Here is a 24,773-nt window from a genome sequence, read left to right as displayed (position 1 = left end):
CTCTAGGCAAGTGTTTAACAGCAGTTGGCGCTCTAGGCTAGTGTTTAACAGCATATGGCGCTCTAGGCTAGTGTTTAACAGCAGATGGCCCTCTAGGCAAGTGTTTAACAGCAGTTGGCGCTCTAGGCTAGTGTTTAACAGCATATGGCGCTCTAGGCTAATGTTTAACAGCAGATGGCCCTCTAGGCTAGAGCTTAACAGCAGATGGCGCTCTAGGCTAGTGTTTAACAGCAGATGCCCCTCTAGGCTAGTGTTTAACAGCATATGGCGCTCTAGGCTAATGTTGAACAGCAGATGGCCCTCTAGGCTAGAGTTTAACAGCAGATGGCCCTCTAGGCTAGTGTTTAACAGCAGATGGCCCTCTAGGCTAGCATTTACAGCAGATGGTGCTCTAGGTTAGTGTTGAACATCAGATGGCCCTCTAGGCTAGTGTTTAACAGCAGATGGCCCTCTAGGCTAGAGTTTAACAGCAGATGGCCCTCTAGGCTAGTGTTTAACAGCAGATGGCGCTCTAGGCTAGTGTTTAACAGCAGATGGTGCTCTAGGTTAATGTTGAACATCAGATGGCCCTCTAGGCTAGTGTTTAACAGCAGATGGCCCTCTAGGCTAGTGTTTAACAGCAGATGGCGCTCTAGGCTAGTGTTTAACAGCAGATGGCGCTCTAGGCTAGTGTTTAACAGCAGATGGCCCTTTAGGCTAGTGTTTAACAGCAGATGGCCCTCTAGGCTAGTGTTTAACAGCAGATGGCGCTCTAGGTTAATGTTGAACATTAGATGGCCCTCTAGGCTAGTGTTTAACAGCAGATGGCGCTCTAGGCTAGTGTTTAACAGCAGATGGCGCTCTAGGCTAGTGTTTAACAGCAGATGGCCCTCTAGGCTAGTGTTTAACAGCAGATGGTGCTCTAGGTTAATGTTGAACATCAGATGGCGCTCTAGGCTAGAGTTTAACAGCATGATGAAGACACATACCAAGGGTTTTCTCAATCTCTTGTAACTCCACCTCTTGCTCCTCGAGCTCTTGCTTCTTTTGTGTCATAATCGGACTCTGCAGATCCATTAAATGACTATTTAAGTCAGCTTGCACGGTGGACGCCTTCTGCATCGCAACACGATACTGCTGCAGTAAATCTGTAAACACACATTCAAAAATATGAGACACAGAGGTTACACAGTATGAGATTTGGCAAACTCAAATATTCTTTTTAATATCAAGACACTAGACTGTTAACTATTATTTTAAACTAACTGACATGCCCATGCCCTCACAACAAGAAGGTCGCTGGTTCGAGTCTCGTCTGAGCCAGTTGGCATTTCTGTGTGAAGTTTGCATGTTCTCCTCATGTTGGTGTGGGTTTCCTCCAGGTGCTCTGGTTTTCCCCCACAGCTCAAACATATGCTCTATAGGAGAATTGAATTAACTAAATTGGCCATAGTGTATTAGTGTGTGTGTGAGAATGAGTGTGTATGGGTGTTTCCCAGTACTGGGTTGCAGATGGAAGGACATCCGCTGCGTAAAACACATGTTGGATAAGTTGGCGGTTCATTCCGCTGTTGGCGAACTCTGATGAATGAAGGGACTAAGCCGAAGGAAAATGAATGAATGACATGCCCGTATTAAGCCAAGATTTTTCACAGTACTGTGAAAATAAGATTTTCAGCTTAGATTTTTCAGGGGGTCGCCACAGTGAAATGAAAAGACAATTAATCTGGCATATGTTTTATGCAGAGGATGCCTTTCCAGCACTATGAAACACCCGCACACTCTCTCATTCACACACACATTCTTTTATTATAGCCAGTTTACCCAATTCACCTACACTGAATGTCTTTGGGCTTTGGGGGAAACTGGAGCTAATTTTGAAATTGAAATGTTTAAACATGCAAATGTTTATTATTAAATATGCAACGATTTGCATAAATGCCCTTTATTTGCAGAAATCACAATATTGGATGAATCCACGTCCAAAGGTCTTGTTCCATTATAATATCAGAATACTTGATTTAGAAAGTAAGGCAAAGAATATTAAAAAAACAAACTACTCTTAAAAAAAAAAAAAAAAAAAAAAAGTGTTCAGTGTATATTTACAATATATACACTACAAAAAACAAGCACATATTTATGTAAATAAACAGGTTGTGATGTATTTGTTAAGTTGTCATAATGTCATCTTTGCATTTAAAATGTCATAACTGAGCAAATAACATGTTATTAAGCATGCATAAAATGTCATTCACATTCATGTTTTGTGTCATGTCATGATTATCAAGGTTTCATGACATACGTCTTATAACTACCCCTTCAAGTAATGTGCTATCAATGAGATAAACTTTCTTTTTTGACATTTCAAAACACATCAGCAATTAGTTAATGACCCTGAATGGAAAATAAAAAAGTCAAAACATAAATAAATAAAAATCTGACCCGATTGTATTATATAGGATAACCAATACTAATAAATGTTATAAATTATTTATTATTCATTTAGTAAAATCATATAATCTATTGTACTGAAAAGGAGTGTGTTTATTACCTATCTGAAGGCGTGTTTGGTTGTATTCAGCAGGTAAAGGTGCTCCAAACACCTGTCCTCGAAGTTTCTCAATAGACGGAGCCTTGTTCTGCAGACCGCCAAACTTCCCATTGCAGCGGATCCGCTCTCCTTGCCGTGTTAAAATGGTAGGGCACTGTATTTTATTCTGAACCACCTACCAGATATACGATATATATAACTCACCAGATATATATAATTTAAGTTTATTTGTGTAGCGCTTTTCACAATATTTATTGTTTCAAAGCAGCTTTACAAAAGGTGCATGTTATATAATGTATTAATAATACAGCAGGGTAAATAAGTATCGAACGCGTCACTATTTTTCTCAGAAATCATATTTCTAATGGTGCCGTTGACTTGAAATGTATTCCCCTGGATGTTTGTAACACCCAAAGAAATCCACATATTCAAAGAAAACAAATCTAATTAGTTTACAAATGAAGTTATGCACAATAAAATGATGCAAAGAAAACAACTGAACACATGAAGAAAGGGAGGTGTATTCTGGCAGTGAAAGCCCAGACAGCAGCTGAAATCTCTCAGTAGTTCTTCAGTATCCTTCTGCCCTTCCTCAGTGTAAATGAAGATCAGCTGCTCCAGTCCAACATCTACATTAGTAGGAGGATGAAGATGAAGCCAGGGTGGACATTTCAGCAGGACAATGATCCAACACACAGCCAAGGAGACTCTCAGATGCTTTCAGAGAAAGAAAATCAAGCTGTAGAATGGCCCAGCCAATCACCTGACCCGAATCCAATAGAGAATGCAAAATAAAGCTCAGATTTGATAGACGAGACCCACAGAAGCATCAAGATTGTGACACTCTGTGAGAAACTTACACCTGAGCAATGCATGAGGCTTCATTCTCCATATGGGAGGCGTCTCTTTAAGGGGCCATCAAAAAAAAAAAAAAAAAAAAAAAACACTTTTATATAAAGTATTAAATAAGTTAAAGTAGTTCAGTATTTCTCCTTGTGCCAGATTTATGTTTTATTCTTGTTTGTAGTGTTTGGTTTTTTACCAACATCTGCTTCAATTCCATGTCACTTTTACATTTATTTTTCAATGTGTTCAATGCTTAATTTCCCCGCTGTATATTATTATATATTAAGGTTATTAGTTACCATAACTTTATAGGTTACTAATCACTTTAAATGCAGATTCTTCATCACTGAAACTAATAAAAAAAAATGCATCTTACCCCTCGACGATATTGATTAGCAGAATCCAGATCATCAATCAATATGGTGTCTCCAAGCAGAGTGGTGAAAACTGAAACGAGTCAGAACACACCGACATTTTCATTATTTCCCACTTTCAAATCTACAGGAGTTAAACGTCTTTACCCCAGGGTTAAAAGCAGTGTTTTGAACAATAATGCTGTTAAGCACAGTGTATAAAAAAGCACTACACACACCTAATTTCAATACAGTCTCTGTGCCAGCATATTTAGCTGTGATGAAAGAAAACCATTGCATCATTCCATTACGAAGCATTGAGTTGGAATTATTCTGGAAATATTGCGCAATGTCGAGTGCATATCAAGTTCTGACACATAACATAATACAAAACACATCCTCTACCAACATGTAGCATTTAATTACACACACTGCAAGGGAAACTATAAGTGTTGCTCCCATTCAAACAGCTCATGGATGATCTAACTGTGTCCCTCAAATGGGAATTAACGTTAATGTGTTAATTATGGGAATTATTGAGTGGAAAGTCTGTTCTGCATTTATGCCATGAGGATTTCTTACCGCAGTTTAACCATGATCCAAGATTAACACCTAGAGAGCAGTAAATGAGTGTGAAAACTGGCTTCGGCTAGCTGATGAAATGGATGGAGTTGCTTTACAAGCGCAGCAGAGGCATCTATTGCTCATGTCATGGTATGACACCCTGCTTAAATATGACCAAATAACTTCAATTCAATGATAAATAACAGAATTAAGTTCTGAATTGTTATCATGGTTCCCACTTAAATGTCAAGTGTAATGACTTTCACCAAATAAAAAGCTGAATTTCCATGATCTCTAATGAACAAAACTAAACAAATATATCTTTAATGGCATGTTTTAATGTCAGATATGTTTAGCACAAAGTGCTAAAGCCTAGTCTGGTGGTTAAATAAGACTAATATAGCACTGATTAAAACATTAAACAACTTTATTTACACAATCCTAAGATTTTAAATACATGACAAAAAAAAAAAATGTAAAAACAGCAATAAGCTTGCAAACTAATTAGCTATAGTTCAATTCTGCCAGCGACCTTTTATGCCACCTAATATAGACTACAATTTAGTCAATTATAACAGCACAATAATAATAATAATAATAAAAACAGGTCAAACATGTAAAGTAAAATTTAAATTGATAAATAAAAATATCTGATCTCCCAGAAATGTCATGACCCAATTTGTTAAAATTAATAACCTGTAACCCATTCCATAAACATGGTGTTAAATAGTTTTAATTAATATAATCAAATAATCTTTTTATTTGTTAACAGAAAAGAATCATTAAGTTAACTTATTCGATTTGTGCCTGCGCCAATAACCTAGTGGTACTGTGCGCCAACATACAGCACTGACGTGCTCACATCGACCAGAGTTCGATTCCCGCCTTTGCCAATTCCTTTCCCTCTCTCTGCTCCCAATGCTTTTCTGTCTGAAATCTTTACGGTCCTATCATAATAAAGGTGAAAAACCCTTAAAAAGTAATTATAAAAAATTTTTAAAAACTAATTTTTCATTGACTTTAGAGTTAAATCAACTTTGTTTTACTAATTTTTATATCAGGAGCTGTTTATCATCTGCCGGCAGGGGCGTCGCTAGACACAATTTACTGAGACACATGCCCCAGTAAAAATCACCAGGGCCCCAGTAAATGCTTTGAGTTATGATTTACTTCATATGCAAGTGTATTTATTAGGAGTGGTAATACCAAAATAAAGACGTTATTCTCTATGTCCAACCGAACCAATGCTGGTGAAAGCAATATAGTTTAATCAAAAAGCAAACTGACGCGTCTCTGCAAGTGCGCAGAAAACAATACCCGTGCGCCTCACACATCACTCCTGCTGGACCCTGATGCGCTGCTCTTCTCCCGGTGCAAGTCCCGGTTGTGAACATGCACGTTGATAAAAACTTGCTGCTCACATGCCGCTCAGCCGTTATGAAACAGACATAACAGCCCAACAAACAAACAATGTTGCTTCAACGTAGCGACCTTCCTACAATCTTGTAAAAAGGCTATACGGAGGTGACGGCAAATTAAAGTTTAAATAATATAATTACCAAGCGTCCCTTCTGATAGATTTTGCAACTTGTATGAAGTAAAAAGGAGGGATGATGAGTCAGGGAGGTAAAATAAACCTAAATCTCGGCCATGTGTCAAGTCTAAGACAACAGATAATTACATTAAACATCTTTTCTTGCATTCTATTGAATTGTCTATAGAATTTTATTCAAATGAGATCATTATTCATGCAAAAGACTTCTTAAATGATATCAGCATCACTCCAGTTGTGTCTTGACGTTGCTTTTCAGTTACATTTAGGCTTAATTCCTGTTATTTATTTAGATTAATAATTGTAAAACAACAATAATTCATTCATTCATTTTCTTGTCGGCTTAGTCCCTTTACTAATCCGGGGTTCGCCACAGCGGAATGAACCGCCAACCGCAGAGGATGCCCTTCCAGCCGCAACCCATCTCTGGGAAACATCCGCACACACATTCACACACACACACACTCATACAGTACGGACAATTTAGCCTACCCAATTCACCTGTACCGCATGTGTTTGGACTGTGGGGGAAACCGGAGCACCCGGAGGAAACCCACGCGAAGGCAGGGAGAACATGCAAACTCCACACAGAAACGCCAACTGAGCCGAGGTTCGAACCAGCGACCTTCTTGCTGTGAGGCGACAGAACTACCTACTACGCCACTGCCTCGCCCAACAACAATAATACTTTTATTTATTTATTTATAATAATAAAAAATTGTATTAAAAAGAGATTTTTTTACTGGGGGTGCGTGCCCCAGTACAGCTTTATGTCTAGCAACGCCCCTGTCTGCCGGTCTGTTTGTAAGTGTCTGTGACTTGCCTTTATTGCAGCTTTCTGCATATTCAGGAAAAATGAGCAGATCTTTGACAAACACAGGATCCCCAAGTGGACGGAAGAGAGCCGAGCCGTTCCTGATGTGAGGAAGACGCCTAAAACACATGGAGTAAAAAACATGTTAGAAAAGAGCAAACTAAGATCAAATAAATACAATAAACCAGTTCAAAACACTCTGAGGCATCTATCATCGTTAAATATGAGAATTGGGAGGGAAATATTTTTTTAAAAAAGTATTAAAAGTTTATAGATGCATTTAAGAAAAAATTAAAATGTAAATTTAAAATGTAAATAATAATACCGTCTCGACACTGTGAACAGAGAAGAAGTCTGGTTTGCATTTCCAGCAATAAGTCAGATTTGTTTGCAGTGCATGTTGGACATTTTTATGGACAGAATTTTTAAAGTGCAGCTTTGGGCTGGAGGGGGTCCGGTTTGGGGACCACAGGATTTATCTCAGTTATTCACAGACAATGTTGTTCTGTTGGCATCTTCGAACATGTATCTTCAGCATGCACTGGAGTGGTTTGCTGCCGAGTGTGACGCGGTTGGGATGAGAATCAGCACCTCCAAGTCCGAGGCCATGGTGCTCCACTGGAAAAAGGTGGTTTGCCATCTCCAGGTTGGAGGAAAGTCCTTACCCCAGGTGGAGTTCAAGTATCTCTGGGATTTGTTCAGGAGTGAGGGAAGGATGGAACGTGTGATTGACAGGCGAATTGGTGCAGCGGCAGCAGTAATGGGGTTGATGTACTGGTCCGTTGTGGTAAAGAAGGAGCTGAGTCGAAAGGCAAAGCTCTCGATTTACCGGCCAATCTACTAGAGCTGTGAACCTACACTAGTCTCACGGTTCGGTTCGGTTACGATTATCATGCCATTGATTCGGTTCAATTCGATATTTTGGTGCATCACAGTGCATTGACGATGCTTTTCATACACAGTTTTATATTTTCTTCACAGCAGCAGTTCTTGTATTAAAATGTATGAATATATTTATATTTATATATTATTTGTAATACAATTTTGTCGTTTAATACAAACAGTCAGATATACAAACTGTAACTTTAAACAAAACGAGCATTAAGCAAATAATATAAACAAATATAAACATCCAGCTCAATTTCTGATCCTTGTCTAGTTCTCTTACACCCCTTTGATTGGTCACACCCTCAACAAAAACGGTTGCTATTGGCTCTTGCGCGCTGCGCTCTTCAGATAAGTGACACTGATAAGCAGCAGGCGGCAGCGGCGATCTCACAGCTGATGCATCATAGACACGGTGGAGAAAACTCTGCAGACACGCGCTCGTTTCTGTATCCAAACGTAATGCTGTAAAACAGCTGAGACTAGAAGAAAAGCCATGCCAGCAGGTCAAATAGGCCACTGTGTGTGTGTGTGTGTGTGTGAGAGAGAAAGAGAGAGAGACAGAGCGAAAGCGAGAGAGAGAGAGAGAGAGAGAGAGAGAGAGAGAAATAGAGTAGGCTACTTTCATTCTCTCGATCTCAGTGAAATAGGGGCTATTGTTGTATATGTCAGTGAAAGACTGATTCAGCAAACAAACACAGTGAAATTGTGCACAGTTTATGAGTTTTAATTAGTTAAAGCGCTGTAAATACTCGCGATCTCGCGACAGATCGCATATGAGGTAAATGACGTCAGTAATATCCGGTTCTGCATCGCGATGCACTGAAGTAACGATTAATTTTGACACCCCTACAATCTACAATCCTACTCTCACCTATGGTCATGAGCTTTGGATCATGAACGAAAGGTCAAGATCTCAGATACAAGCGGCCGCAATGAGTTTCCTTCGAAGGGTGGCAGGGCGCACTCTTATGAATAGGGTGAGGAGCTCTGACACCTTGGAGGAACTCAGAGTAGAGCCGCTGCTCTTCCATATTGAGAGAAGTCAGCTGAGGTGGCTCGGGCATCTGTTTCGGATGCCTCCTGGACGCCTACCTAGGGAGGTGTTTCAGGCATGTCCCACGGGGAGTAGGCTTCAGGGAAGACCCAGGACACGCTGGAGGGACTATGTCTCTCGGCTGGCCTGGGAACGCTGGAGGAAGTGTCTGGGGAGAGGGAAGTCTGGGGTTCTCTCCTAAGACTGCTGCCCCACGACCCGGCCCCGGAAAATCGGCAGACATGAATAAATGAATGAATGAATGGATGAATAAAATGTTAATATATGACCTTAGAGACTCCCAATGTACCTCTATTGACAGTCTCCGCTTCCTGATTCATGCATCCAAGTCTAATTTTCATCTTATTTTGATGCATATCATCCCAGTATAGCACACTTAATAAAAAAAAATGCTACATATACCCACATACACATATAAACACACGTCTGTCATTTGGCTATTCTTGACAGTTCGTGCCATCTTGTGACTAAATAATATTAAGTAGTTAGTATAGGGGGGCGGCACAGTGGCTTAGTGGTTAGCACTGTTGTCTCACAGCAAGAAGGTCGCTGGTTCGAGTCTCGGCTGGGTCAGTTGGCATTTCTGTGTGGAGTTTGCATGTTCTCCCTGTGTTGGCGTGGGTTTCCTCCAGGCGCTCTGGTTTTCCCCACAGTCCAAACACATGCGCTATAGGGGAACTAGGTAAACTAAATTGGCTGTAGTGTAAGAGTATGTGTGAATGTAGGATTGTATGGGTGTTTCCCGCTGCGTAAAACATATGCTGGAATAGTTCACACACTTTAGTACAACTGCACAATAACGCTTGGAGGATCTGCTTCAACATGAAATCAGTGTGTTAGAATAAATGTGTACTTGTCGTAGGGCTTCCAGAAGATCGTCTCGAGGGGCAGGACCTGTTGACGTCCGTGTGTGTCATCGTAGATCCTCTTGGCTGCAGATGTGGTTTCAGTGACCACACAGTCCATGTCGCCCAGCAGATGCCAAGATATCACCTTCGCCACATTGTCATCCTTCACCAGCGCCAGATGAGCGACCTGCACATCAAACAATATACTTACTATCAGTGTTTCAGCAAGCATGAAACTTTTTAGGATTTCTCAATCCTAAATAATATTAATAATAATAATACCTTACATTTATACAGTGCTTTGCGGGGCACTCAAATTGCTTTACACATGTTTGGAGGGGATCTCCTCATCCACCACCAGTGTGCAGCATCTACCTGACATATTGCACCAGACACCACACCACACACCAGCTGATTGGTGGAGAGGAGACAGAGGGATGAAGCCAATTATCATATGGGGAGGGTTAGGAGGCCATGATGGAAATTTGGCCAGGATGCCAGGGTTAAACCCCGACCCCTTTTTAAAGGACATCCTGGGATTTGTAATGACCACAGAGAGTCGGGACCTCGGTTTAACTGTGAATTTGTGACTGAATTTCCTGATATAAATATTAAATCAAGCACACACCTTTCCCAGAACTTGTGGGCTGCCTCTGAAGGGGTCAGGCACAGTGCATTTCCGTCTGGGCTGATTCTCCATTTTGGTTAAATTGGCTTTCTTGGCATTTATTAAATCCTCTATTTCTGAAACCTGGAAAGATTCAATCAAACAAACAAGCATCCATGCTGCTGATACACGTCTCTTCAAAGAGCCAACAACAAGAAAACAGTGAATGACCGTGTTCAGACTTACAGTGGATAGTGCTGAGATGCCATTTCTCTTGAGCTCTGGTTTGAACTCATTTAGTTTGTGCAAAGCATCTCGAACCTGGCCTGTAGAGAACAACAAATGCATGCAGGAAATACATGCATAAACATCTATCAAATCTAAATGCAAAAACAAAAATATGCACAACAAACAAACAAATAATTCATTCATAAATGCACAAATAAAAACATAAATACACTAATGCATATTTAAACAACAAACACAAAATAAATGCATAAAATGAAAAAAAAAATCTAAACATAAAAACAAATTAATGTACGACAAACAAGTAATAAGCATGCATAAATAAACAAAAACCAATGCACATATCCATAATTAAACAAACACACAAACAGATAAATTACTGCATGTAAGCATCATATAAATCCATGCATACATTAATAAATAAATGCATGCATAAATTAATAAATAAATGCATACACACATTAATAAATAAATGCATACATAAATCAATGAATAAATGCATGTATAAATTAATAAATAGATGCATGTGTAAATTAATAAATAAATGCATGTGTAAATTAATAAATAAATGCATGCATAAAATAATCAATAAACTCATACATAACGTAACAAAAAAATGCATGCTTAAATTAATAATTAAATGTACACACACATTAATAAATAAATGCATACATAAATCAATGAATAAGTGCATGCATAAATTAATAAATAAATGCATGTGTAAATTAATAAATAAATGCATACACACATTAATAAATAAATGCATACATAAATCAATGAATAGGTGCATGCATAAATTAATAAATAAATGCATGTGTAAATTAATAAATAAATGCATACATAAATTAATAAATAAATGCATACATAAATCAATGAATAAATGCAAGCATAAATTAATAAATAAATGCATACATACATTAAGAAATAAATGCATACATGAATCAATTAATAAATGCATGCATAAATTAATAAATAAATGCATGTGTAAATTAATAAATGCATACATAAATTAATAAATAAATGCATGCATAATTTAATAAATGATGGCATGCATAAATTCTAAATAAATGCATGCATAAATAAATGAATAAATGCATGCATAGATTAATGAATACATACATGCATACATTAATAAATAAATGCATGCATAAATTAATGAATTAAGTGCATGCATAAATTAATAAATGAATGCATGCATAAATTAATAAATAAATACATGCATAAATTAATAAATAAATACATGCATAAATTAATAAATAAATGCATGCATAAATTAATAAATAAATGCATGCATAAATTAATAAATAAATGTTTGTGTAAATTTATAAATAAATGCATACATAAATGACTAAATAAACTCATACATAAATTACTAAATAAATGCATGCATAATTTAATAAATGAATACATGCATAATTTAATACATAAAGGCAAGCATAAATTAATTAAAGGCATGCGTAAATTAATAAATAAATGCATGCATAAATACATAAATAAATGTATGTGTAAATTAATAAATAAATGCATACATGTGTAAATTAATAAATAAATGCATGCGTAAATTAATAAATAAATGTATGTGTAAATTTGTAAAATAAATGCGTGCATAAATTAATAAATAAATGCGTGTATAGATTAATAAATAAAGGCATGTGTAAATTAATAAATAAAGGCATGCATAAATTAATAAATAAAGGCATGAATAAATCAATAAATAAATGCATGCATAATTTAATACATGAATGCAAGCATAAATTATTTAATAAATGCATGCATGAATGAATAAATACATCTATAAATTAATGAATAAATGCATGCATATATTAATGAATAAATGCATGCATAAAGTAATAAATAAATGCGTGCATAAATTAATAAATAAATGCGTACATAGATTAATAAAGGCATGCATAAATTAATAAATAAATGCATGTATAAATCAATAAATACATGCATGTGTAAATTAATAAATAAATAAATGCATACATTAATAAATAAATGCATGCATATTTTAATACATAAATGCATGCATAAATTGATGAATAAATGCATGCATAAATGAATTAATAAATGCATGCATAAATTAATGAATAAATGCATGCATAGATTAATGAATAAATGCATGTATAAATTAATGAATAAATGCATGCATAGATTAATGAATACATGTGTGCATAAATTAATAAATAAATGCATGCATAAATTAATGAATAAATGCATCCATAAATTAATAAATAAATGCGTGCATAAATTAATAAATAAATGTGTGCATAAATTAATAAATAAATGCATGCATACATTAATAAATAAATGTGTGCATAAATTAATAAATAAATGCGTGCATAAATCAATAAATAAATGCATGAGTAAATTAATAAATAAATGCATGCATAAATCAATAAATAAATGCATGCATAATTTAAAAAATAAATGTGTGCATAGATTAATAGATAAATGCATGTGTAAATAAATAAATAAATGCATGCATAAATCAATAAATAAATGCATGAATAAATTCATAAATAATAAACATACACAAACCAAATAATAGTAAACAAAATAATATAAAAATAAATAAAAGCATAAAGTTACATACACTCTAGTTCAGATATCAGTTGTTGATTGGTGTCGAAGAACTCTCTGAACATCTTAATAGTTTGGGAAAGACGGTCCTTCTTCTTGCTGAGAGTCACAATGACTTTCTGATGATCTGCATCTGTAATAGGTTTAAAAAAAAATCTGAATATAGTGTGCTGAACATCTACACTCTCTAAACAATAAACATCATGCTAGTTTGACAAATTAACAGTTGCAGTTCCCCAAACACTTATCATTAGCTTTCAATGGAGTGAATTTTAGCCCCATTGAGTCGTGTTCGGTCCACTGCTCATAGCAGAAGGCAGCCAATCAGATTTCTTTATGCAAATATACAAGTGCCAACGGGCGAAGCAGTGGCGCAGTAGGTAGTGCTGTCACCTCACAGCAAGAAGATTGCTGGGTCACTGGTTCGAGCCTCGGCTCAGTTGGCGTTTCTGTGTGGAGTTTGCATGTTCTCCCTGCGTTCGCGTGGGTTTCCTCCGGGTGCTCCGGTTTCCCCCACAGTCCAAAGACATGCAGGACAGGTGAATTGGGTAGGCTAAATTGTCTTTAGTGTATGAGTGTGTGTGTGTGTGAATGTGAGTGTAAATGTTTCTCAAAGATGGGTTGCGGCTGGAAGGGCATCCGCTGCGTAAAAACTTGCTGGATAAGTTGGCAGTTATCCGCTGTGGCGACCCCGGATTAATAAAGGGACTAAGCCGACAAGAAAATGAATGAATGAATGACTGACTAGTGCCAACTACATATTTCACTTTTAGTGTTAAAGGGGCTTAAGGTTTTTAAATTCTTACAAACAAGCAAAGCCCAAAAAGTAACAGAATGCAGTACTTTCCTGAAAAAGTAACAAAGTAATGCATTTAGTTGCCTATTTTAAGAAGTAATGTAAGATCATACAGTATTACTTTTAAAAGTAACTGTTCCCCAACACTGGTAACCAGAGCTTTACATTAACACCCGCCAAATGCGGGTAGATTTCGGCGGTGGCGGGTAAGACAGACACTCCCACTAGCCACTTTGGCTGGTTAAAAATCATTTTCCCAGATAATAAATCTTTAAAGCAGGGTTCGACAATAAGGATGGTCCAATATGCATGCACAGGCGATCGAGAAGCAACACGACTGACAAAAATAATTGCGTTCGCAACTTCGAGCGAGCAAAGCAGGTGAATACCGAATGAGAGGATAATCACTCGCGCTAACAGCTGAGGTGATACGCGCGACTGTTTATAACGTGTGCGCGCTCCTGTTTCCTTTTGTGAAGCAACTGTGTCTAGAAACACAACTGATCCGATCGGTTCTCTTTCAAAAACACTGAACAAAAAGGGAGGAACATGCACCCACAGTCCTGCTGCTTTCAAGAGTTCCAGAGTTGACTTATTGTAAGCAGCGCCATTTGCTTTCGGTTTAACCATTCTTTGAAAAGATAATTTATGGGTCTATCATCCTTTCATTATCACACAGTATGTTTTTTACCTGCTTTGTTTTGCATTAATATGGTTTAATTATCATTTTTTTTACAATAACATGGCTTTAATGGGAGAATAACTCCCCATTTATGTGTAGTTAACTGGTGATCTGGGACCTTCACACTGCAAAAAATGCTTTTCTTGCTTAGATTTTTTTGTCTTGTTTCTAGTCTAAATATCTAAAAATTCCTAAATCAAGAAGAATTTTCTAGACAAACAAAACACATTGTCTCGTTTTGAGAAATAATATGCCAATATTAAGTGAGTTTTTCCTTAAAACAAGCAAAATAATCTGCCAATGGGGTCAGCAAAATAATCTTACATCAAAAGAAAAAACAAGATTATTTTGCTTACCCCATTGGCGGATTATTTAGCTTATTTTAAGGAAAAACTCACTTAATATTGACATATTATTTCTCAAAACAAGACAATATGTTTTGCTTATCTAAAAAAATAAAAAATACTTCTTGATATAAGAAATTTTAGATATTTAGACTACAAACAAGACAAAAAATCTAAGCAAGAAAAGCATTTTTTGTAGTGCAGCCAGAACACATAACTGTGCATATGCTTTGTTAAATAAAAAGTGTAGTATTCAGCTATATTTTGCATGTTTTCGCACATTTAAAATTGTGGCTAATAAATAATTAAATGTTTATTTATGGTGTGGTCAGAGATAAATTGGCTAAATCCTTCCATTTTGGGCACTGAAAATGATGAAAACTAATTGTAATATATGAAACCCTGACCCATCTGCTCATGATTATTGTGCAAGCTCATACACGACACACAAAAAGTGAAATGAATGAAGAGGCATGTAGAGATAACGCAAACTCTAAATCAAATAATTTTAGCATGTCAAAGTCATATTTATGTGTATAAAATATATTTTCCCAACAATAAAATTGTGGCTAGTGAAAATGGCGAGTGGCTAGTAATGTTGGAAAACTACTAGCCACAGTGGCCGGTGGTCAAAAAAGTTCATGTTAAGCCCTGCTGGTAACTAACATTAGGAGTGTCTGCTGACTAACCGTTGCAGAATCTGAACGGCAGGCTGTACGGGGCGATGGAAACCCCCGTCTGCTGAATCTCGGGACTGAACTGGAGAACATACTCGGCTCCGTCCACCCCGGGACTGTTCTCTAGCAGAACCAGATCCTAAAGGAAACAAACAACACTTGTATACACACACAGCAAGAAGGATTTCTTTTTACATGCAGTTTTTTTTATTTCTTTAAATAAATGAATAACAAATAAATGAAATTAAAACATGAGACGAGTAGAAAATTCTCAGTTTCAATAATACTACGCTTTTTTTTGTGTCAATTTATTTATTTACGGCTTTATTTTATTCTGATTTTAATTACAGTTCTATTGTACAATTTCTCCTTATACACAATATAGATTTATATACTAACAATTATTCAAACCAATACAAGAAAACAAAAGCAAGCACTCACAGTAATGACAGTCTCTCCGTTAGTAAGGCTGTATGACCGACGTTTCTCTTTATTCTCAAACAAAGGAATCACAATGTCTCCAGTGCCGGTCACTGTAACAACCACTTGTCCATCCAGACCTTCACCAGCAACGTTACTGTACTGATCCTGCAAGGTAACCAGCAAACACACATCAAGACCTGTTGCATTATTTATGCGTGAAATGCCAGAAAATCATTGCATGGATTACCCTAAATGTATATTAAAATTGTGACTTAACCGTAAACACAAAAAGTAGCGTGCAATCAGAAATATAAGGACGCCGCTTTAAATCTGTATTTAAAATGAAAGCAGTAGGAGGTTTTGCTTTGCAGTCATTATTATTATTATTATTATTTTTTATTAGAATATGCAAAAATCATACAAATACAAGAAAAAAAAAAATCAACAAATAACAAATACAAAGCAACGAAACAAAAACAAAACAAAAACAACAACAATATAGTCATGTACTGGGGTCCGTTCTTCGTAACTCGCTTAAATGATCTGAGATTATTTGGCAGATCCCGGATCTTTTAATCTTGATAACTGATCTCTCGCTAATTTGGTTCTTCAAACAAGTTCGCGAATCAGATTAGAATGTCTGGATGAACTGATCTGAGATCGCTGCGTGTGTTATGAAGGACAGATCTATCGATCCTCGAAATCATGATCAGCAATGCAACGATTGGCTGACGGCACAGCAGCGAAATGACATCATCTGATTAATATTCAATTATCCATGTGAGCAAAATTACATCAAATTAGCAGTAAACGGCTTGTTAAATATGACACGCAAGAACTTTCCACATTTGTTGTGAGCTGCAGGCTTTACACTTTCATTTGTCAAGACAAGAGTATTCATCATGTATTTCAATGCAAATCAGTGTATTTAGTTCTACATTTAGAAAAGATTTTCTTTATGATAGTAGCCGTTTTTTAATCGGTGTAAAGAATAACTGGTTGTTTACAAAAGCATTTTCATATTGGCATCAAATCACTGGCATATTAACAAATCATGTTTATGACTGCATAAATGTATTATTGCTTTAAAAAAGTCACATATTGTGCCTTTCTATTATACACAATTTGTACTAAAGCGATCTAAAAAGTTCATATCAATAAGTTTTGTCTTTGTACTTTCATTTCGAGGGTGCAGATTGCATACGTTTTATTAATATGTATAACTTTATTTATTTTATTAATGACTATAACTTTATATATATATAGTTAAAAAATATGTACCATTTCCCTAACTTTATATAACTACTACTGTAAGAAAATATCAGAATTGGGAACATACTTTCTGTATTATCTTTGCTTGAACTGAGCCGATCTAATCCTGTTTATATGAATTGAACCTGCTCCCGACCAGGTTTGACCTAGCAGAACTGTTGCTATGACAACAACTCTCGGATCAGCTTTGAAGAACGAAACGATCCTGGATCATGTCAAATCGTCAATATCCAAATCCAGCTAACTGAGTAATCCACGTACGAAGAACGGATCCCTGGTATGTGCTTGAGTGTGTGCGTGTGAGTGTGTGTATGCATGTAAAGGTAACTTGGTGGACAGGTCAGAGTACATACATAAGGAACAATAACAGTCAATAAATGAAGCAAGTGTCACAGATATAGATAAAACATATAGAAAGAAACTTGTCAGAGGTAGGGATTAACAACAATGCTTATTAATGTATGATAGTAAAAATGAGAGTAAAAAAAGAAAGGACAACAGTAATAAATGACAACAATAATAATAAATCACAAGTGCTACACCAACTACTACTACAGAAAGTTACTTATATTACAACTACTACTGCTTCTACTACTACAATGTCTACTAATACTGATACTACTACCACTACTGATACTACTATAGCGTTTGCAGTCATTATAATAGCAGTGTTCAGTTGTGTTGAGCTCAACTTACTTACTCAACACTATTTCTCCCTCCAAGACTGAAACTCACCATGATCTTTAGAGTCAAGCTGTACAACAGCGTCCGATTGGCCCGAACGTTACTATTGGACACAACAGGAGTAGCAGGTGGAATCTCAGGGGCTAACTTCGTGGCTTTATTGGCAAATACATTCAGTGGAATCTAAGACCGAAACACAGATGAGCATCTTGCATTAAGTACAGGGTGGGCCATTAATATGGATACACATTAATAAAATGGGAATGGTTGGTGATATTAACGTCCTGTTTGTGGCACATTAGTATATATAACTTTTCACGACGGGTGGTGATCATTGCTGGCCCATTTGAAGTCGGCCATCTTGGATCCAACTTTTGTTTTTTCGATAGGAAGAGGGTCATGTGACACATCAAACGTATTGGGAATTTCACAAGAAAAACAATGGCGTGCTTGGTTTTACCATAACTTTATTCTTTCATGAGTTATTTACAAGTTTCTGACCACTTATAAAATGTGTTCAATGTGCTGCCCGTTGTGTTGGATTGTCAATGCAAGCCTCTTCTCCCACTCTTCACACACTGATAGCAACACCGCAGGAGAAATGCCAGCACAGGCTTCCTGTATCCGTAGTTTCAGGTGCTGCACATCTTGTAGCTTCACACCATAGACAACTGGCTTCAGATGACATCATCATGGAGCAATTTCAAATATCCAGCGGCCTTGAGGTTTCCACTGATGAAGAATGGCTCCACTATCTTTGTTGTCTTTGGTGTGAAGATACAAGATGTGCAGCACCTGAAACTACGGATACTGGAAGCCTGTGCTGGCATTTCTCCTGCGGTGTTGCTATCAGTGTGTGAAGAGTGGGAGAAGAGGCTTGCATTGACAATCCAACATAATGAGCAGTACATTGAACACATTTTATTAGTGGTCAGAAACTTGTAAATAACTCATGAAAGAATAAAGTTACAGTAAAACCGAGCACACCATTGCTTTTCTTGTGAAATTCCCCATAAGTTTAATTCGTCACATGACCCTCTTCCTATTGAAAAAACAAAAGCTGGATTTAAGATGGCTGAGTTCAAAATGGCCACCATGGTCACCACCCATCTTGAAAAGTTTGCCCCCTCACATATACTAATGTGCTGCAAACAGCAAGTTAATATCACCAGCCATTCCCATTTTATTAGGTGTATCCATATAAACGGCCCACTCTATATATAAAATGAAGCAACACACACCAAAGATATTGGATGAAATAAATTGAGTTCTCACCTGTTTGCTCCATAGATGTTTGGTTTGGTCTAAAGCCAAAACAAACTGCACAACATATTGGCCTGCTAGCTCAGGAATCTGCTTATCTCTGGGGAACAAAAATAGACAATCGCATTTAATGGAAATTAAAAATCAAAGACAAAACAACATGTACTTTAATACTTGATTTAATACATAATGTTTTTTAAAATCACCAGTGTGACTTGTAGTGGTGTAACGGACTATTAGGTTAACTAGGCAAGTTAGGGTAATTACGCAAGTCATTGTATAACAGTGGTTTGCTTTGGAGGCAATCGAAAACACAATATTGCTAAAGGGGGCTAATAATATTGACCTTAAAATGTTTTAAAAAAACTAAAAACTGCTTTTATTCCAGCTGAAATAAAACAATTAAGACCTTCTCCAGAAGAAAAAATATTAAAGGAAATATTGTGAAAAATTCCTGAATCCGTTAAAAATCATTTTAATATTATTAAAAAAAGAAAGAAAATATTCACAGGAGGGTTAATAATTTTGACCTCAGCTGTATTTTTCATGACAGCGTTTTAAAATATTAGATCTGATGATTCTGCTGTGATATTTACTGCTTCAAAAGCAACAATCTTTTACCTGAAGCAGAAGCTGTCGTCTTTCTCTGAGTCTTTCCGTTTACTGCACTTTAGCGTCGAGGCCTAAAGAGAAAACAACACATTATTTTATATTCTATCCTGTCATGTATTCTCCCATGCATGACATTACAATTGGGTCAAATAATTACAGTGTTTTGTCAGACATTAGCCACAATATTCAATTCAATTCACCTTTATTTGTTTAGCGCTTTTACATTGTAAATTGTGTCAAAGCAGCTTAACATAGAAGGTTATAGTAAACTGAAACTGTTAGTTCAGTTTTCAGAGGTGAAGTTCAGTTTAGTTTAGTTCAGGGTGGTTTAATTTTCACTGCTGAAAGTCCAAACACTGAAGAGCAAATTCATTGATGCGCAGCTCTTCAGATCTCGCATGCAAGCCAGCGGCGACAGTGGAGGAACAAACTTCACCAATTGACAAAAGGGAAGGGAAAAAAAACTTGAGAGAAGCACGAGTTGGGCACGATCATTTCTCCTCTGCCCAAACTACCTGCGTGGAGCTGCAGTCTAGGCGCCGGAGGCTGGAGAACACTGTACGTCCATCATGAAAAACTGCAGGTGTGAGTGGGTCACCAGCGAGTGATCATATCTCGCAATATCCAACCATTCAGATATTGTAGGGGGTTCAAGTTGTAGCCACTTATGAGTTAGTTTTTTTGCTGGTTGCTTGAAGTATTTTTATTAAATGTTTAACTTTTACCATTAAGTTTGCTACTACATTCCCAAGTAAATTGTTGTAAAAGACATGGCATGGCATAATTTAAAGAAATATGTGGAAGAACTGGCATTGGCATACATACACAGAATGATATGCGTTACTTCAAAATTTAATGGACAACTCAGTGTAGAAAAATCATGAAACTTTATATTTATTTAGACCAAAATCTCACTCATTCTGATTTATTGTAAATAAAAAATGATCACAAACATTCATTCGAAAAGCTTCCGAGCGGTGAGAAAATCATTGCAACTTTCAAAAGTAAAAGTTTGACATTTCGTGAGTTTCATAAAAGTTTCATAAATGCATTTAAATACTAAAAAAAAAAAGCCACTCACTGCGGCGGGAGGACAGGAGCCTGACGCCGTGCCTTTCCACAGCAGCATGGACAGATTTGCAGGACAGATGTTTTTCACCGCTGAGCCTTCTTCAGACTTCACCACCACCATAAAATCTTCAGACACACGAAAACAAAATTAGCATTCAGTGTTTCCATTTTTAAAACAAATATCAAATTCCCTGGAAAAAGAGGCTGAATTTCCATGACATCTACAAGACGGAAATTTGGATGCTCTAGTGTTTTATATTATTTAATAATAAGATGTTTAAAGGTGAATTGCAGATTTTTTTTTCTGTGTTTGATGTTATTTAAGCTGAAACATGAAGAGAGGGCGGGACAGAGTAGCCCCTCCCCTTTAAATAAAAAAGAGCCAATAGCATTGTTTTATCCCAGCTCTGCCACCGAAAGAAGGAAATGAGACTATAGTGAAAATAAATGAAGCAAATGGCAAATAACATGCCCCGCCACTCTTGAAGAAGGTTGGGCATGTCAGATACAAGAGAGCATTTGATTGGTCAGAAGATTTGATGAGAAACTGAAATATGAGATGATGACAAAAAAACCATTGATGCATTTAGGTGGAAGTGACAAACTACAATGTTTGGACGTCACTGTTTTGAAGCACACTAGCTTATAACTAGAAAAGTTACGTTTGTAGACAAACTTTAAAGTGGCTTGAGAAAGTCGAGTCTGAAAGTTTGAAGTTATTTTAAAGTTTAAATAATTGAAGTAGTTTTTAAGAAGTTTGAAACAGCTGGCATAAACAGATAACTATATATATGCTAGCATGTTCTAGTATAAACTAGCATGTTTTTAACATGAATTTAGTATGAATTAGCATGTTGCAAGTGTGTTTATAGTATAAATAAGCATGTTTCTTGTATGGAGTAGCATGTTGCTAATACGATTAGTATGTTTGTGTTTTTAGTATTGATTGGTAAGTCGTTAGTGTGTTTTATTATGGATTAGCATGTTGCTAGTATGGATTGTTATGTTGTTAGTATGTCCAATGTAAAGTCAATGGCACTTTTTTACAATGGAAGTCTATGGGACAGTTGCTAGGGTGGCGTAAGTGGTTGCTACGGTGTGGCTAGTAAGTTGAAAGGCCATTAGAGATTGGCAGATTGGTAGTCTGAGTTAAATGAGCCCAACCTAAAGTCTGTATGACAGTGTGCCGCAAAGTTATGAGGTCACAAAATTTGGTACAATGTTAAGTCAATGGGACTTTTCCGAATTTTCTGGGTCAGTTTTCGGAAAACCATAAGTCGGATCAGTTGGGAAAGATATAGCAACTTAATTCAGTATAGTTTGGAGGATTGGAGTTAGTTTGGTGGTTATAGTATGAACGGTCAAGGAGGAGATGCGTTCTTAAAACAGTCTAAGAAGAAGAAGAAAGAAGAAGTTTATGTAGTGTAACACTATGGTGGCTTTCTCAAGCCACCATAACTAACCTTAAAACTTACATCTAAAAACTTTATTTTAATTTCACAAGACTATTAAAATACTATTCACAAGACTATTAAAATATTAACACAATATCAAAATGTTTTCAACTTCAATATCATTTTGCATGACTTTAATAGTCACTATGAGAACAACAATGAATAATTTACCTCTGGGACTCACAATGGTTCTTACTCTTTGTGTGGCTGTATAATGCTCTCTCTCTCTCTTATTTGATCGCTAGATGCCATTTTTATTTTGTAAAACCAGGACTACAAACTTTACATTTATATTTTTTATTATTTACTTGTTAATCACCCAGTCTTTCAAGTGATTATTTTGAAGCTAAACCTCGTAAAATCGATATTATCCTGACTTGTTACACAGCTGTCTGGAAAACTTGATTCTGATTGGTGTCACACTCACCTGGAAAGATGTCTCCAGCACACAGAGTGACACGGCTGTCGTATTCAACACAGAGCTTTACAGGTTTGTTAGGATCAGGAATCAAATTCAGTTTGATTATGGGCCCAGGAATGCCATTCCTGCTAAAAAAGCCCCGAAACTCCAGCTCATGTTCCCCTCTGTGGAAGAAAACGAGACAGAGATTGTAAAAGAGAGAGAAGTGTTTATTTACCGTGTGTTTAATTACTTTCTAAAGTATGCATTCTCTACCATGTAAAGCCTAAAATATAAGTTGTGTCTCATTTCAGAGGCTGCATCCTCCAAAGGATGGAGACTTCAAAGGCGAGTTTTTCGAAGTCCACACAGGCTGAACTGAGCATTTTGAAATGAGACGATCTAGCCTAGAGGATGGATCTTGCCACCAGGCAACCATAACAGCTGCTGTTAATAAGCAAAGATAAAAATTTGCAATTACTTTTTTTCAAAGTGATTTTAAAACTTATTGTAAGCGATCTGAAGACAAAAGAAGGTATACATAAGCTGGAAATATACTGCATTTGATCCATACATGTACACACAAACATGTAAACTCTCTAAATCACTCTTTAGTAAGACATGTCATACTCTTTTTGTTTTTTTAACATCTGTTAAGATATCCTGGTAAATTAATCCTAATTTCTAAATTTAAACCAGAGTTTTCTTTTAAAAACATCCTGCTGTTATCACCGCACAATGAATCTTGTGAATCTTGTGTGACATTCGAGACCGCGAAGGATCCACCGGTTGTGTCGGATGCACTTCGGATACAGCCTCTAAAATGAGACAGCTATAGTCCTTTATAGTAAAAAAAAAAAAAAAATATATATATATATATATATATATATATTTTTTATATATATATTTTTATATATATATATATATATATATTTTTATATATATATATATGTATATATATTTATATATATATATATATATATATTTATATATATATATATATATATATATATATATATATATATATATATATATACATACATATATATATATATATGTATATATATATATATATATATATATGTATATATATATATATATATATATATATATATATATATATATATATATATATATATATATATATATATATATATATATATATATATATATATATATATATATATATATATATATATATATATATATATATATATATATATATATATATATATATATATATATATATATATATATATATATATATATATTTATATATATATTTACACACACACACATAGCACTTTTTACATAGCACTTTTAAATAGATTCATCATTTAAAAAGTGCAATACATTTTCAAAAATTATATTTATTTTTATACTATATTTTAGGCTCACTACCAAGTAAATAAATAAATAAATAAAACTGAAAAATTTTATTTAAAACAAAATGGATAAGTGCCTTTTAAAAATTCTATTTAATGACACATACAGTATGATACAGAGAGAATGTAATTTAAAAAAATGCATGTTTTATGGATGTTTATATGACACTCAAGCCCACCCACATAAAAAATACTATAGTAACTTACAGTAAAAATATAGTGTTTTTATCATACTATAGTCATTTTATTTCTAAAAACAAGACAATAAAAAAATCTATGAAGAGATTAACAAATGTCCCTTTCTTGGATGCCTAAGGATCATATTTGATTATATTTTACATCAAATTATGGATAATCAAGTAAACCCAGGTTGCTTCAATCTGTGATGACACTAACAAAATATATGTATATTATAAGGTAAAGTATGAACTTACTTTGGACCACTTATAGCTTCTAAAACGAAGCAAGCTTTTCCCTTTGAATCAACAGGCTGAGATGATACTGAGGACTTAATCTAAACAGAAAAAAAGAAAATTGCCGGCAATTAACATTTACATCACATAGTTATTGTATATCTAAATGGCACTTGAAGTTAACAATTGATGATTTAATATAATGCAATTTTATATTTCATGTTCATGCAATTGTTAAATCACAAGTTTCAGATATCAGAGATTTTCCAAATTGATTATTGATTTCTGTTTAAGATACCATATTTTACGGAAATATAAATCCTGAGCAATGTTCTGAAAATAGCCATATATATTTTATTTTTATTTATATACAACGAATATAAGTAAATTAACAAAATAATTGTACTAGTCA

General features: G+C 35.5%; 1 protein-coding gene across 3 annotated transcripts in view; it reads right to left on the bottom strand.

Annotated features, from left to right (window-relative positions):
- The window catches only part of smchd1 (structural maintenance of chromosomes flexible hinge domain containing 1), a 70,867-nt gene that overhangs the window by 6,690 nt on the left and 39,404 nt on the right, over positions 1–24,773 (bottom strand). For 2 of the 3 annotated variants that reach the window (XM_087262278.1, XM_087262276.1), the window contains exons 32-47: positions 24,383–24,462; positions 22,591–22,748; positions 20,720–20,835; positions 19,648–19,709; positions 19,039–19,126; positions 17,815–17,946; positions 15,826–15,972; positions 15,397–15,523; positions 12,899–13,018; positions 10,303–10,382; positions 10,078–10,200; positions 9,455–9,636; positions 6,669–6,778; positions 3,753–3,823; positions 2,531–2,705; positions 969–1,127 (exon numbers count right to left, since the gene is read on the bottom strand). In XM_087262278.1, the coding sequence (XP_087118404.1) occupies positions 969–1,127; positions 2,531–2,705; positions 3,753–3,823; positions 6,669–6,778; positions 9,455–9,636; positions 10,078–10,200; positions 10,303–10,382; positions 12,899–13,018; positions 15,397–15,523; positions 15,826–15,972; positions 17,815–17,946; positions 19,039–19,126; positions 19,648–19,709; positions 20,720–20,835; positions 22,591–22,748; positions 24,383–24,462 (1,930 nt within the window). The remainder of the gene's footprint in view (positions 1–968; positions 1,128–2,530; positions 2,706–3,752; positions 3,824–6,668; positions 6,779–9,454; positions 9,637–10,077; positions 10,201–10,302; positions 10,383–12,898; positions 13,019–15,396; positions 15,524–15,825; positions 15,973–17,814; positions 17,947–19,038; positions 19,127–19,647; positions 19,710–20,719; positions 20,836–22,590; positions 22,749–24,382; positions 24,463–24,773) is intronic. The other variant, XM_087262277.1, reaches the window with a different exon arrangement.

This window comes from Danio rerio, chromosome 7, assembly GCF_052040795.2.
Source record: "Danio rerio strain M-AB ecotype USA chromosome 7, GRCz13ab, whole genome shotgun sequence".
Lineage (NCBI taxonomy): Eukaryota > Metazoa > Chordata > Actinopteri > Cypriniformes > Danionidae > Danio > Danio rerio.
Note: the sequence above shows the minus strand (reverse complement) of the source record. Positions and strands in the feature narration are given on the sequence as shown.